The sequence below is a fragment of the Cygnus olor genome, chromosome 3 (assembly GCF_009769625.2).
Source record: "Cygnus olor isolate bCygOlo1 chromosome 3, bCygOlo1.pri.v2, whole genome shotgun sequence".
Taxonomy (NCBI): Eukaryota; Metazoa; Chordata; class Aves; order Anseriformes; family Anatidae; genus Cygnus; species Cygnus olor.
Genome location: NC_049171.1, coordinates 97,963,619 through 97,978,407, shown reverse-complemented (window position 1 = coordinate 97,978,407; position 14,789 = coordinate 97,963,619). Strand labels below are relative to the sequence as shown.

The window sequence follows — 14,789 nt, the reverse complement described above, 5'->3', positions numbered from 1 at the left end:
ACCTAAAAGACAGGAATATTCACAAACATTGTGAAAGCAATACATGAATATTGTTCAGCCATAGAAAGCACACTATCTAGCAACCAGGACAACTTTTTAGGACCCAAGGGAACAGCTTGAAACTGCAACAGGGTCAATTCAGGCTGGGTATCAGGAAAAGGTTCTGCAGCCAGGGGCTGGTCGGGCACTGGAACAGGCTCCCCAAGGCAGTGGTCACAGCACTGAGCCCGCCAGAGTACAAGAAGCATTTGGACAACGCTCTCAGAAACAAGGTCTGATATTTTGGGTGGTCCTTTGGGACCCAGGAGTTGAACTCGATCCTCGTGGGTCCCTTCCAACTTGGATATTCTATGATTTAGATATAGAGGCACTACTAATGCGTCCCAGCACGCTAACTTATAGTGAAATGCATATTATAGATTCATAGAATCATTAAGGTTGGAAAAGACCTCCAAGATCATCTGGTCCAACCATCCCACTACCACCAATGTCACCCACTAAACCATGTCCCTAAGCACCGCGTCCAGCCTTTCCTTGAACACCCCCAGGGATGGTGACTCCACCACCTCCCTGGGCAACCCGTCCCAATGCCTGACTGCTCTTTCTGAGAAGAAATGTCTCCTAATTTCCAACCTGAACCTCCCCTGGTGCAACTTGAGGCCATTCCCCCTAGTTCTAATGACTAGTTATCTAAAATTGTGAATTACTATAATCTAACGGCTGAGGTACATTAACAACAGTTAACGCTGTGCTATAAAACTGGACAGCACATCAGTCATATGCAATGTGGGTACTTTTACACTGGTTTAGATATTAATAATCAACTTCAGAATAGCTACCAGCTGTATCATGCATCCTAGTCACGAAACTATTTCTTTTTGGATCTTAATTAGTTTCACACCAAAACCACCTTAGACTTCACTCTGGAGATGCTGGTTTGATTTTTTTTGTTTCTTTTTGTGTGTGTTCTTCTTTGTGTTTTTTGTTGTTTGTTTTTATGTTTTTATTATGTTTTTATTTGTTGTTTTAAAAATTCCAACAGCTTTTAAAGTTAAAGCAAGTTATTTTCTCTTTTTCTTGCCCCTACACTTTTGTCCAGCTGAGGACAGTCAGAGGATTAAGAAAGAATCATAGTTGTAACAGTAACTTGCGACTCTGAACTCCATCAGCATTAATTCTTCCTGTCCTTTGATCAGCTAGGAATCAGAAGCATGACTACAGTCCTGAAATATCACAAGGATAAACACGCAACAAGCAATGTACTCACCATTGCATCCCTGCTGAAAAAAATCCGCAAGTCTCAAAGTGATCAGTATTACTGGAAGTTATTAGAATCTTGCATGAAAACAAGAAAACAACATTGCTGTTAGCCTACCCAGGTACACATAAAGCCTTCCTAGTTTGTATTGAATCAACTCATAAAAGGGAGTAACAACTCAGAAGCAATGCTACTATCTCAGCTCTTGATGTTAAACAAAATGAGCGAGATCACTTTCTAGCATGCCTTTAGCAAGTTACAGCTGAAAAAGTAACAGAATCACACAAGGCAACTACAAAATTATTCCAAATTAATATTATCTAATACTTTGAGATCTGTATTTTTTGACAAAAAAATAGGTTGTCTTAGCTTGTGTGAGACTGAGATCCGTAGGCCCCTTCATTAAAGATTTCAATATAGCCAATCAAAAGAATTGAAGCCTCAGTCAATTCTCTTAAAAGATGACCACTACCACACGAGCTGAGGGGAAGACAAAGATCTCAACTATATCAAGAAACTTCGCATTTGCTGGTGAAACAATATTCTGTGTCAAAACAGACTTAATGGCTGTAGAGAGACCATCCTTTTCTGGGACTTCTCACTTTTCACCTTGGTCACCTGTAGAAGTGTTACTGAAAGTGTCTCCATTTGTGCAAAGACTTAAAACAGCAAGTGGATGCCTAAGAATTAAACAAATCTCATCCCTCATCCTGTCTAAAAAAAAAAAACACTGTTGTCATACGGGCACCAAGAGAAAAAAACCTACATTAACAAATTCATTGCTAAAACAGTTACTGAAACCAAATAGATGTCTGTTCTGACAGGTCACCTTGTTTCCTCAGATGGAAGTTCTTCCTGTACATTCACATAAACCTTCGAGATGCTAACAGTGGCGTATTTTCACCTTGGCTGTGAGACCAGGCCACTAACATTCTTCCTAAAAAGATGACAAAACTGTGCCAAGACGACAACATATCAACCTGAATAACAGAATTCATCCACAAACCCAAAGGGTTTATCATGAAGCCAGATACGTTAAAACCAGAGGTATTTCCATGAATAGTAAAGACAGAAGCATCTTTGTATCACATCTAAATTCAACAGGCAAGATAAAGCCTGCAGGAAAAAAAATATATTGAGGAACAGACCTGAATGAAGTAATTGCTGCACTGAGCAAACAGGTCAGTCGCATGTAGATAATACCTAGTATTTGACAGCTATTACTCATAATTTATGACCACATCAATCTCATATTCCATTCTTTCTTTGCTGAATAACTTGGTGTCAAAGAAGGGCACCAAATCGCTGAGGAAGATAAAGAGGAATACTACCCCTGTTTTAGCTGCTTAGAGCTACGACAACAGCGGCAATGAAAATATGGATGAGGAAAAAATCATTAGTAAGAGGAATGTATTGAATGAAGACACCAAAAACCATCACTTGATCCACCAAAACTTCAAATTAAGCTTCATGGCCGTTAAACTTCAGGTACACTTACTGATTTTAAAAGTTGCATTGTCAGGGCACGCACTATGAGAAAAGGTCAGTAGCATTCCAGTCCTGCAGTCCTAGGAATGCCTGTGCTTTCAGGAGTCCTCTGAGCTCTTGCACCAGCCCCTCTACCCATGCCTCAGTATATGGAGCAACATCCAAAAGACAACAATATTTGGAGTTTTATTGTAAAATGCCGAAAAGCCCAAGCATGTGGGCATAGATACCATTATCTAATCCAACAGTCACTACCTACCAGAATATCTCACATGATCCTCTCCTCCTCCCACCGAGTCACTGCAACAAACAGAGCAGCTGGCTGCAAGCAGGCAACACAAGGCTTAGCTGTGAGCTGGAAGCCGCTAGCACCACACACACAGGTGACCTCGGCTGCTAACTGAAGCCTTTCATAGTCTACCTAAGAGTAGCTACCTAGCGACTGGACATCAATTTAACTAGATAAAGTCAACCCAATTTTATCACTGTTACAACTGTTTACATAAAGAAATCAAAAAGTGAGTGTTTTAACAAGTCACTTATTCTGAACGTAGCTACTAGTTTAATCCTCTAATCTCTTGCCTAAATCCAGAAAGGGAAAAGGTGTATCTCCTATGGCCCTTCAAATTTTCAGTAACTTACAATAAAATCTGAATATCAACATTAAGCTTGCTCCTCCATCTTCAATATTTAGCAATTTATTCATCATTCTAAAATTCAGTAATTGCCACATAGCTCTCTCCCCTGTATGGTCAAGAAAACCTACTGAATATGTGTATCAATTCTTACATGCTAATGTTTACGTATCATGGATGACCATGCCCACAAATTTCATAATTAATTTGACACGATTTACGCTTTTTTCTTTGTAATAGATTGCACATGTCCAGATGGAGGCAGCCTCCACTGAGACAAGTCTTAATAAAAGTACTCATGGTGCCTCAGTAACATAACTGAACAGAAGCGATCAAGGTTAAACCTCTTCCCAACTTCCTAAGCTCTCAGTTGCATCAACTTAACTTTACCTCATCTAAACTGAACTCTTGTTATATGCTCTCACTGATAGAACTCTTACCAAGTTAGCTTTAAAGCAAAAAAAAAAAAAAAAAAAAAAAAAAAAAAAAAACACAACGCATCCTCAAGTGTTACATGGTCTGGACAACTTCTACCTAAGCATACTGCATATTGTTTCAGAGAAACCCTGACTAGAGCTAGTCAAGATAGAACAAACAAGAAACAGACACTTAGATGATCCACAGCATTTGACTGTTCAATAAAAGTAAGAGATTTATGAAGCAAGTTTAAGTACATGCTCTGGAACTGACAATTATTCCCAGTTTCAACAGTAGTGGACCTCTCATTCTTAGAGATACTCACCTTTCATTACTGTTTCAATCTTTTTTTTCTTTGAAGTTTGCATCAAAGAACATTTTATAGTTTTGCATTAAACTAAGTGTAAAGGCATTTTAATTGTATAATTGCATCATGATTTTGAAACACTAATCAAGTCTAGATGTCACTATAGCTATTCCCCTGATGTTGATCACCATTGCATACAAAAATCCTCAACTGTCAATTTAATCTTCCTGTACGCTAGTATTAAAATAACCCAAATACTAGTATTTGGTACACAGGCGGCTTCCCTCCCTGGAAGGAGGAACGGAGATAAGGGAATAAGAGAAAAGTAGTGTTTAATCAGTTAAGCAAAAACTGGTTACTAAACACCACAACTGAGACATGAAGATGCAACTACAAGCCAAAGGTTATTAGATACAGGATTTCTAACAGAGAAAGGGGTCTAATTTATGCTCTTTGTTTACATAATAGGTAAACAATTAAATAGATTTAAGGTTTGATCAAACAGAACACTTCTTTCAGAAACCAGATTGCAGGAAAAAAATGCACATAAAATTTTAGCAAAAATTGAGGATCTCAGTAGTAGAAAAATCTACTTTCATTGGCAAATCCTCTCAGTGGTATTGTCATTAGTACAATCAGAATAGAATTAGTTTCAGGAAAGGGAACCACAATAACTAAAAATCTGGAAAAACGTAGACCATTTTCTTATCTCAATTTCATGTTTTACACTAAAAAAACAACGAACTGAACAAGATTTTGCAGAAAGATTTCAAAGAGACATTTTAACGTAATTGTCAGAATCATCCTTGCAGCAACATACATATTCAATTGCAGTGATTAAGGCAGTAATTTTGCCAATGCATTAAGCAGTCTTAACTACAAGAGATCTCTTCTCAGTCTGCTAAACAAGTCAATGTTGTCCAACATCTATAGCTATTCAGTACTGTAACTAGCCTGCACTCGTTAACTCTACATAAAATCAGTACAATCTCTGAAAGCTAAACTTGACAGAACTAAGGAAAACTTTACTGTGAATAGGAAGAAATTGAATTAAAAAAAATGAGACAACAGGCACTAAGAAAAGTCATTATTATGCCAGAACACTGTTTTCCAGAAACTTTGAGGGCAAGAAAAATCAAGTCTTTAGGGTGTGATAAACAATGCTGATGGGTCTTTTTGTTTCAATCTCCTTTTCTCTCCCTTCCTGCTATGCAATGCATAAGTAAGAAAGATCCAAATAGCCTCAGGCTGTCCCATGAAACCACCTCAACTTGAAAACTAAACTATACTGTTATAACTTCGGATGGCTAGAAAGCCTTAGCTTATGCATTTTAAAAAAAGAAAAAAAACACTCAACTTTAATTCCACCTAGATCATGTCTCTGGAATGCAAACTTCACATAGACTTTGTAATGGCAGTATTCTACTGATTATTTATAACCTAAAGCAAAAAGCTAACTACTATATCTTACTCACACGCCTATCTCAGATTATAACCGTTTAGTCATAATCTAATCAATTTGTATGCCTTTAAAGAAATACTACTTCCTCAAAATAAACTGTAAGATAGATGGAACAACTTAAAGGTAAAGAGAATTGGAAGTAATACATCTGGCTACTAACTAGGGAAAGGTCATGGGTTATACCAAAAACAGTAGAAGCCAGGCTATCAGGGACAAAATGTGATGGGCATAAACTTTCCTTCCCTTATAACTACATTAGTACTAATATAACTACATTACTATTAATTGTAGGATGCACTTTTTTCCTTTCAGTATTTCCAAGTGTTTTTAAAAATCAGGAATCAGAAATCATGTGTTTTTTTAAAAAACTCAGGAATTATATATGAAATAAATACTAATTTACCAAAAAAATATAAATCCTTTTGAGGTGGTTATAAATTAAGATTAGCAAAACCTCAGCAAAAATACTTTTAAGCTATCAAAAGGCATAAAGGAACACATTCTACAAAGGATAAAAAACCATTAACCTTGTCAGTCTCCAAACTTCTACTATCCACTGCTAATAAGCCTCCCAAAAGATGTTACGAAAACAAAGCCATATCAATACTACTTTCTAGTAGCGTCACACACCAAGTTAAGTTCTCTTTGTTTAATAGTATCGCACCTATCTATGATATAATCTAAAACTGTAAGCAAACATCAAATAATTAATAATGACAGGAAATACAAGTGTTCTGGTACTGAGTTTTGAGAACCTCTAACATTTTTGATTACTTACGACAGAAATCGGTCAACTTTTGGTCCATTACGTCCCTGAAAGGCAACAGGTGGCTTGTATACCTTCATTACTCCTCCTAATCTATACACTTTCTGTTTCTGGTGTTCTTGGACTCTTTATTTATGAAGCAGTGATGACTTTGAAGTTATTTATAAATATTAACTCAATAAATTCCTCAGTATCATATTAGATACCAACTCTCTGACTCATATTCCTGACAATATATTTACCATGGCTGGAAGAGAAGGTAAATTTATATTCATGACTAGCACAGAGGCATGCTATGAACTAATAATATATTTTAAAATGCTAAGTAACTCTGAAGTTATTAACAAATACCTATGTCAAGTGAAATTGTTCACTTCCTAATAACCAGTAGAATTTCTATACATTGCCTAACACTGACAAAATGAAAAATATCTCCCATGAAAACAGAAAGATTTCACTTTTGAGGATTCAAAATCAAAGCTAAGGTGTTTTAAAGGTTATTATTGATGTATTTAAATCAGAGCAAGTTAAGGGAAGTTAATAGTTATCTTCAAATATTCCCATAGTTATTTTTATAGGGAAAACACACAGCCTGTATTAGGGTTTTTAAAAACAAAGTAATGAATTTATCAATTCATCAAACTAAATGATTTCATTTAATGTAATCTTGGCCTCATAAAAACCTCAGTGTTTTACATTGCATATCTGTTCCTAACGGCTTTATAAACTGTTATTCAATGCACAGTAAATAATGCAAACATTCACGTGCAGCAAAATGAAGTAAAAGTACTACTTTAGCACTTTTATTCAGAACATAACGCATCTAAATGTTTTCTAAAATGGAAAAAACGTAGAACAAAAAGAGACACTTCTGTTGATAATGATTGAAATAATTCTTCTATTCACCGTTTCCACAAGATTGTTGAACAATGGTTACAAAAGCAAAGGAAAGCATTAGATCACTTGAAGATCTCTCTAATGTGTCATTCTTCACTGGTCACTCCTTTGGCAAAACGTTTGTGAGACAATATGTCTATTAGTGCCTACAAAAGCCCTGACGCTTCAAGCCACATAAGTCTGAAATTAGCCCTACTTCAAGCAAAAGGTTGAACTAGATGACCTCCACAGGATCCCATTACCAACTTCACTTTTTAACCTAAGCAGATTTTTGTCTGTGGACTTAATCACTTAAAATGTATTTTTGTAAACTCTTTTACAGAGGTGTTGGTCAAACAGTGCTGAATTCAGGTATATTTAATGGGAGGGATAAGAGACCACAGCACTTAAAAGACAGCTATTACTAAGCCACATCTTAAACAGAAACCCTCACCCCAACAGACACATTTCACAAGCAATAGACTCCACAAAGCCTACATTTCTCCTGAAATCACAACTCCACGTTCCTTTCTACACAGTAACATTTATTCATTCCCTTCTCCTGCACTACCTCATCTTACTACTTCCTACAGAACTTAATTCTGCCCACACCGTCTTTACTGAGACTGAAAATGTCACTTATAGATCTGCTACAAGTAACACATACATAAATCTCTTTCTTCCAAACTATTTACTACTCCCTATGTTATGGTAGTAAGACTATTGTTATTACAGTGCATAAATTCTAAGCTTCCAGACCAAGTGTCTTTAAGTTCTAGAGCGCACAAGCTCTAAGCTAGAACTGAACTGTATTATAACTACATGCTTACAGTAATACAGAGACTGCAGAATCATTTGTGAAATGGTTTAACAAAATTGTGTTTGTCTTCAACTTGATGACACAACAATTTTTTCCACAATGTGGCTATCGACATGAGTAAATACTGGAATGCCAGTTCCCTATCCTTTTTCTTGAGAAAAAATAATAAATCAAAATCAAAAACAGGACCAGACTTCAAAGAGGAAGTTATATTAGATGAAAACAAGTAGAGCACACTGATGAAATGAGAAGTGAAGCCATAAGAATGCATCTAATAATACAGCCTTCTTGCATAAAGCTTCAAGAGACTTTCGGGGCTCTTAACATTGGGCAGCATTTCTTTCTGGAGACATCCATCTACAATGCTTCTCTAGGAGTATTTCAGCATTATAAATTTCAATTAATACAACTTTCTAAAGGAACAGAAGGGGAATTTAATAAAACATTACTGTGGAACAGAAAAAGCTAATCAAAACAACATTTTAAAATCTGTCAAAAATAAAAGTGACATAAAAAGAGACCTTTATCATGACAGCAGGTTTAGAAGTAAACACATTAAACACAGATTTGTAATGGGCTTCTTGATATTCATTTCTGAACAAGGTAAATTTCAGATAGTGATCCCTGCTCACATTAAACAAGTGCCATATATTCTAAGAAAAAGACAAGCATGACCAATTCTAATGTCAACACTTTGTTACACGTGTAGCTAATTAATCAAATATGTAACATGAATCATTTCCAAATTAGCAATGTTTCTGCTCACCTCTACATAAAGAAGCAAAACGAAAAATATTAAATAGAAATATCTTCAGTGCCATTGCCAGTTAGATCCAGCATGTTAATTAATTTTTTCAGTTACCACTGAAAACTATTACATGTATTGGCAGTGTCAAACTGGGTGACTTCCTATTTATTCAAGGACTCTGTTCCCTGCATCTGTACTGCACATGACCTAAACTGCTCCCAGCATCCCTTCTGGAAGGGAACAACAGCTAATCTCCTGGGAGTATCTTGATGGTAAAATAATTCAGGATTGCTTCACAGGCAGTATGGTTAAGACAGACCAAGGTCTGTTCTTCAGTCAACCCAGTCTCATACCACCAGCCTAGAAGACTTTGCCTTTTCACATACCCTAGTCCCAGACACTTCACATACCACACTAACCCATATTGCAATGGAATAAAAATCATAGAATATCCTGAGTTGGAAGGGACACTTAAGGATCATCAAGTCCAACTCCTGAAAAACAAAAGCAGGACTATGGCAGCTAGGAAGTTTTTTCCCAGAACTTGGCCACATGATTGATACATACTAATTATTAAAATGAACTGTGGAAAAATATAAACATGTTAAAAATGTTACAGGGGACAGGATCCAGTGGCCTCTAGTTGAACAGAGGACAGCTACACTAGGAGGAGTGCCAACTGGCCAGAGGAACAGTCTTCTCCCTGAGGGCAGCACAGCTATAACCAATATTGCTATAGCCGAAAATTAAACTACTAAAGGTTCTGTAAGTTTATACACTGAAAGCAGAAAATAAAGATTGTGGGGTGGGTTTTTTTGTTTCTTTTTTTTTTTTTTTGGTAATTAACTAAGATAGAAGAAAGGGGAACGAGCTATCCCATACAATATTTTGATTTAGTGCATCCACATCCAGTAAGAAAAATTGACGTTCCACTAGATGACTTATTTTCTGTTTCCAAAGGTTAAAGGTTCCTTCCTTGCGTACTGATTTCTTCTTTATAAACATGTCTCAAAAACTGAAGCTCTAACAGTCACTGGAAAAGTAATTAGTCTGGCTGAAAATGACAGCAGTGAAGTCTTTCATTTCCAATTTGAATTTCAATTCTTTCATGACAAACCAGTAAGAGCAATCTTTGCAATCTCTGAATGTGTGGAGATTAAGAAGGAACCAAACTACAAAGATTTTACACAGTAAAGCTGCATTACTGAAAATTGCAACCATATAAATGCTGCCCTAATGCAACAGGGTAATTTTAAGTCATTGACATTTACTTTCTCATCATCAGTGATGAATTACTGAATTCTTTAATTGAACAATTTGTTCTCTTACAGTACCATACCTTCTCTGGATGTCCAATTCTTCTTGTGACGGACCATTTTGTACTTGAGAGGGAAGCTGTGAATTCTGTCGAGGCAACGTAGGACCTAGAAGTGAAGACAGATCATTCACTATTTGGATTTCTTCTTTGTGGGGGGGAGTGGGGTAGGATGAGCACAAGAAAATCAAGGAAAAAGGACAGCCATCACATGACGTAGGATCTGTCTGCTTCTGCTGCTTAAGCCAAACAAGCTCAACAACATAATACAGCAAATAAAAGCTGCAACAAATGTTACCTGACATATCTGCAGAATGGCTTTATTTCACATGGATGGAAGTTTCACAGAAATGCAAAATAAATTTTATATATATATGTGATTGGACTTAACAAAAGCTTTGAAAAGCACCCCAAGTCTGTATTTTCTTAAAACAATGGACAAATATTCTTGGAGGAACAGAAAAGGCTCAAAAAATTAAAAGCACTCACCTAAATAGAACACTGGAAATTAAAAAGAAAAAAGAAAGAACAGGAGAAAAAACATCAGAACTTTATCCCAAAATTGAGAGAAGGAAAGTAAGTATGTTTCTACAAATCACACCAAAATTTACTCAAGATTTTAGCTTGTCAACTTGGACTGAAGCACTTTGTTTTTGCATACGCAAGTATTGCATCCAAATGAAGAGGCATGCAGCAAATGTACAAACTGTGCATTCTGATAAACACAAGAAACGTAAAAGAGAAAGACATCATTCATCTGTGACTTTTTTCTGATGATCAAGTCTGTATTACAAATCTTTCAAATTGTATTAGATCTATGCTTTAAAAGCAAATAGGTTTGTATTCCTCACAAATTTCTTTACAGCACAAAATTAATTAAAAAGTATTAACAGAAGCGAATGATGGAGAAATTTGGAATTGTGTACAGTTCACAGCGAATGTATTTTGTCTGTAAAAATGGTCAGTGAAGCAGGAAATTATTTAGACGATAGCTACACTTAAGATTACGGAATTCAGAATCAAAGACAGAATTAAGAACAATCAACATTTATCCAGTTCTGAGGAGGTCTCAAAACGAAACAAACTTCTTCCCAAGATTCCACCAAAGTAGTTAGAGTGGACAAGTTGTAATGAGATCTCATCCATCTCAAATGTCAAGATGTTGAAGTTGTTTGCCACCTGAACTTGTGAAAGTCACCCAAAGCACGAAAAGACCATGTGTGATATATTGAGACCTCAAGAACAGTTGATCTGCATCAGATTCAGCAAGCAAGTGCCCTCTTTGAAGGCTACACAAAAAGATTCACGTACTCAAAACAGCACAGTATTGTCTTCACTGTGGCCATAAAGAAAACAAATCCTGAAAATGATAAAGTTGTTTACAATCTACTCTATAGTTAAAACATAATGCAAACTTACTTATAAAAGACAGAAGCAGAAAGTATTACAGAGGTTGTCTTTCTTAGTTCTTCTTTTTAGCAATCATTAGGTCCTCATGTTTAAGTGTATGATGATGCAATGGATGTACTATTTTGCTTGGAGTATCTCCAAGAGCTATCCACAGATGTAAATTTACATTATTTTTAATGCAAAACACCTAACTGCAATGATAATTAATAATAAAGTTATCAATAAAATAGAAACATCTGCCATATTGCTCATCTGGAAAATTTTTTGGCTTTAAAACTTCTGACATTACAAGTCCCTCATCTCTCATCTCCTCTTTGTGACAGGTGTTAGGCTTTTATGCCCATTAAGCCATGTCTGCAGCTCCCAGGCAGCCAGGGAAGCAGCCCATACATTTGCTGCCTGCACCATGCTGCAGCCTTTCACAGACCTTTGGAATTAGACACAACCCAGGGGCAGCTGCGTAAAGATGCTAGACACCATTACTGCATGCTACATCTAATATATTTCCTTCCCTAAGATCTGTCATTTCTCAGTACAAGTCACAATGACCTAAGCATTAAAAATAAACAAGCAAAAACCAAAAATATAAAAAACATCTTTCGATCATAATGTTACCCCTAGGTTCATGCCCAGTGCACCTAGCCAATAAGCACAGAGAGCTAGAACAGACATGAAGGTCTTTTAATTCATTCTGCACAATCAGGTGTTTAGCACGCTTCTGCAAAGCACGCACACGTCTGACTTGAAGTACTGTTATTTACGCACAGTCAACTTGTGAAACTATCTGCCTTGCTACTTCTGATTGGTTTTTCTAGCTTGCCTAGCTTACTGCCTACTGAGCGCGTGTTACAGAGGTCCAGCAGGGGGGGCACCTCAACCAATTCCCCTGTTTTCATACCCCTTCATCTAATGACCCTTAATGAGCAAAAGGTTACTATGAGTCATTCTGAAACGTTCCTTCAGCCACTTCCTTATCCTTGTTTTCATCCCTTATCTCCTTTGGTTTTGTTAGCTCAAGGCTACAGCTCAGGACTACAACACTATGGCTACTTACCAATTGGGACTATTTGGTACTGAAATGCAGTAGAAATGAAAACTTGGAACCTCTACCCACTTAGTCTCCTGTATTTAACTGGCCTTGAACAGAGTATTATTAGATGTCCACCATGCTGCAGTGGCTGAGTTCGTACTGTCACTCTGCAGCCTTTCTGCTGGTGCCCCCTCCCCCTTCCTTCTTTTGCTATCACCTTTGGAAACAAATCATCTCACTGTTTGTGCTGACTGTTCATCCACTGCTTATGGAAGACTGAGATGGGAAAGCAGGGAAATGAAGTGGCACAGACCAGATGTTGTAATTTGATTTTGTTATTCTACAAACAGAATTTCATAGTAAAACCTGTTCTCATAACCTCCAGCGTTTCACTCTCAGTCAAAAAAACATTCTCCGTTAGCCTCGCAGAATGTGACGTGGGAAGCTGACCTACTCCAGCAAGCTATGGTGCTTTTTAACACCTATACATGCAAGAGAGCTGAACGCAATCACCTGCAAAGCAACCTGACACAGTTGGTTTTAGTACTTTTGTGGTGGTGTTTTGTTTTTTTTTTTTTTTAACCAGAAGGAAATGCAACCTCAGTAGACCAAAGGCTTTCAAGAAAGAAATGGTGAGCTACCAAGCCATTAGGAATGTTCACCAAGGAAATCCCTTCTGCAAACCCACACTGAAGTAGCCACCATGCTGATGGACACTAGCAAGTTAAAGATAAGTACCCAAGGGGAAAGGTATCTCTTACGCTATAAAATTAATTTACTGCAGGAAGTCATGACCACCACTTCCTTGCTAAAGCAGGACTGTCCAGACAGGGGGACAGATGCTATAAACAAACAAGCAGGAGCTAGGTGACAAAAAGCTTTCTTAGATGTTTCTGAACACTTCAAGATACACTAGCAATATCAAGCACCCAGATAAATATCCACAGATCCTGCCTGGACAAAACGTCTGTTCCATCTACAGAATCGCTTTATCTTCAAAGACCAGTACAAGCCAAGTAGAAGATACAGCTGAATCATCTGTTCATTTCAAGTTTTAAGGAAAATCTAACATCTTTCTTTTTCTAAAGAAAGTACAGATGGTGCGGTCTGTGGTGTACTTTGACAGAGGATATAATTTCATATACTAATTTGTTCAGCAGTAGTTCAGTTTAAAGGTTTTCTGCTTTTCAGCTTATTCTCACGTTTGCATCACCCTTCCTCTACAACAGTTGGGGCAACTATCAAGTGAGAGATGGACTGAAAATCCAATGCATTAAAAATCCCGGGGGGAAAGCCTGAAAGAATTGTTTTCCCCAGCTAAATCAGGACCTGATCTGGTTCTTCCCACAGCCATGGAGACAGCTATGCTGGCATAGCTCAAAGAATGACACCCAGCTGCTGGGGACTGCTTGAGCCAAACTGAGCATCCCTTATTTAAACCACAACCGGTGTCGTAGTTTATCAAGTTCCTTAACTTCCTTTTCACCTCAAATTGACTTCTTACCTCTATGTCCATTCAAGAGCTGAATTTATTAATTCCAGTTGCACAACACTATGAAAGTATAGTTGGCAAGTTGACAATAGAAACATGTTTTTCTCAGTGCCTTTCCAGGTTTTTTCCCCGGTGTTTGCGAATATATTGTCTGCTTTGGAGTTTCACCTGAAACTCTCCACCCTGCTTCTTTTAATATCACTTGTCTGATGTTGGCAGTGTTGACAAAGCACCAGAAGACATTGCATTCCTACGCTAACAAAAAACAGGATATTTACTGTTCAAGATAGGAACAATACATGTATCACAGGTTATATACCTACAATGTGTATTTCCATTTAGCTGGACAGGCTTCCTTGGGAGATGGCAATATAAGGATAGGCCAAACCAACACACACACACCTGCAATTACTGTACTGTTCATTTAAAGAGAGTCTAAGAGTACAGGATCTAAAGACGATCTTTTTTTTTAATCTAGTATCTTTAGAAAAACTTGGTCAACTGGATGACACGAGAATTTTAGTTTGAGGTGAAGACCTCATTTTTTGCCTTAGAGAAACTATTATATGAACAACCCAGTAATTAAGAATTTCCACCGTTTCATTTCTCAGTGTATCAGTGCCAAAGCTAAGTAACATACCCATCGTATAGTCTGATATACAAAGCAAAGTATGAATGGTTTTTCAAAGGACGAATGAAACGAAAGCAGACAGCAAGTTAATTTGTATAGGCATATGTTATAAAGATAAGTATTGCATAACAGTG

At 37.1% G+C, this 14,789-nt stretch overlaps 1 protein-coding gene across 7 annotated transcripts in view; it reads right to left on the bottom strand.

The window, feature by feature from the left end:
* The window catches only part of ENAH (ENAH actin regulator), a 98,036-nt gene that overhangs the window by 27,380 nt on the left and 55,867 nt on the right, over positions 1–14,789 (bottom strand). For all 7 annotated transcript variants that reach the window (XM_040551029.1, XM_040551035.1, XM_040551028.1 and 4 more), the window contains exon 4: positions 10,117–10,201. In XM_040551029.1, the coding sequence (XP_040406963.1) occupies positions 10,117–10,201 (85 nt within the window). The remainder of the gene's footprint in view (positions 1–10,116; positions 10,202–14,789) is intronic.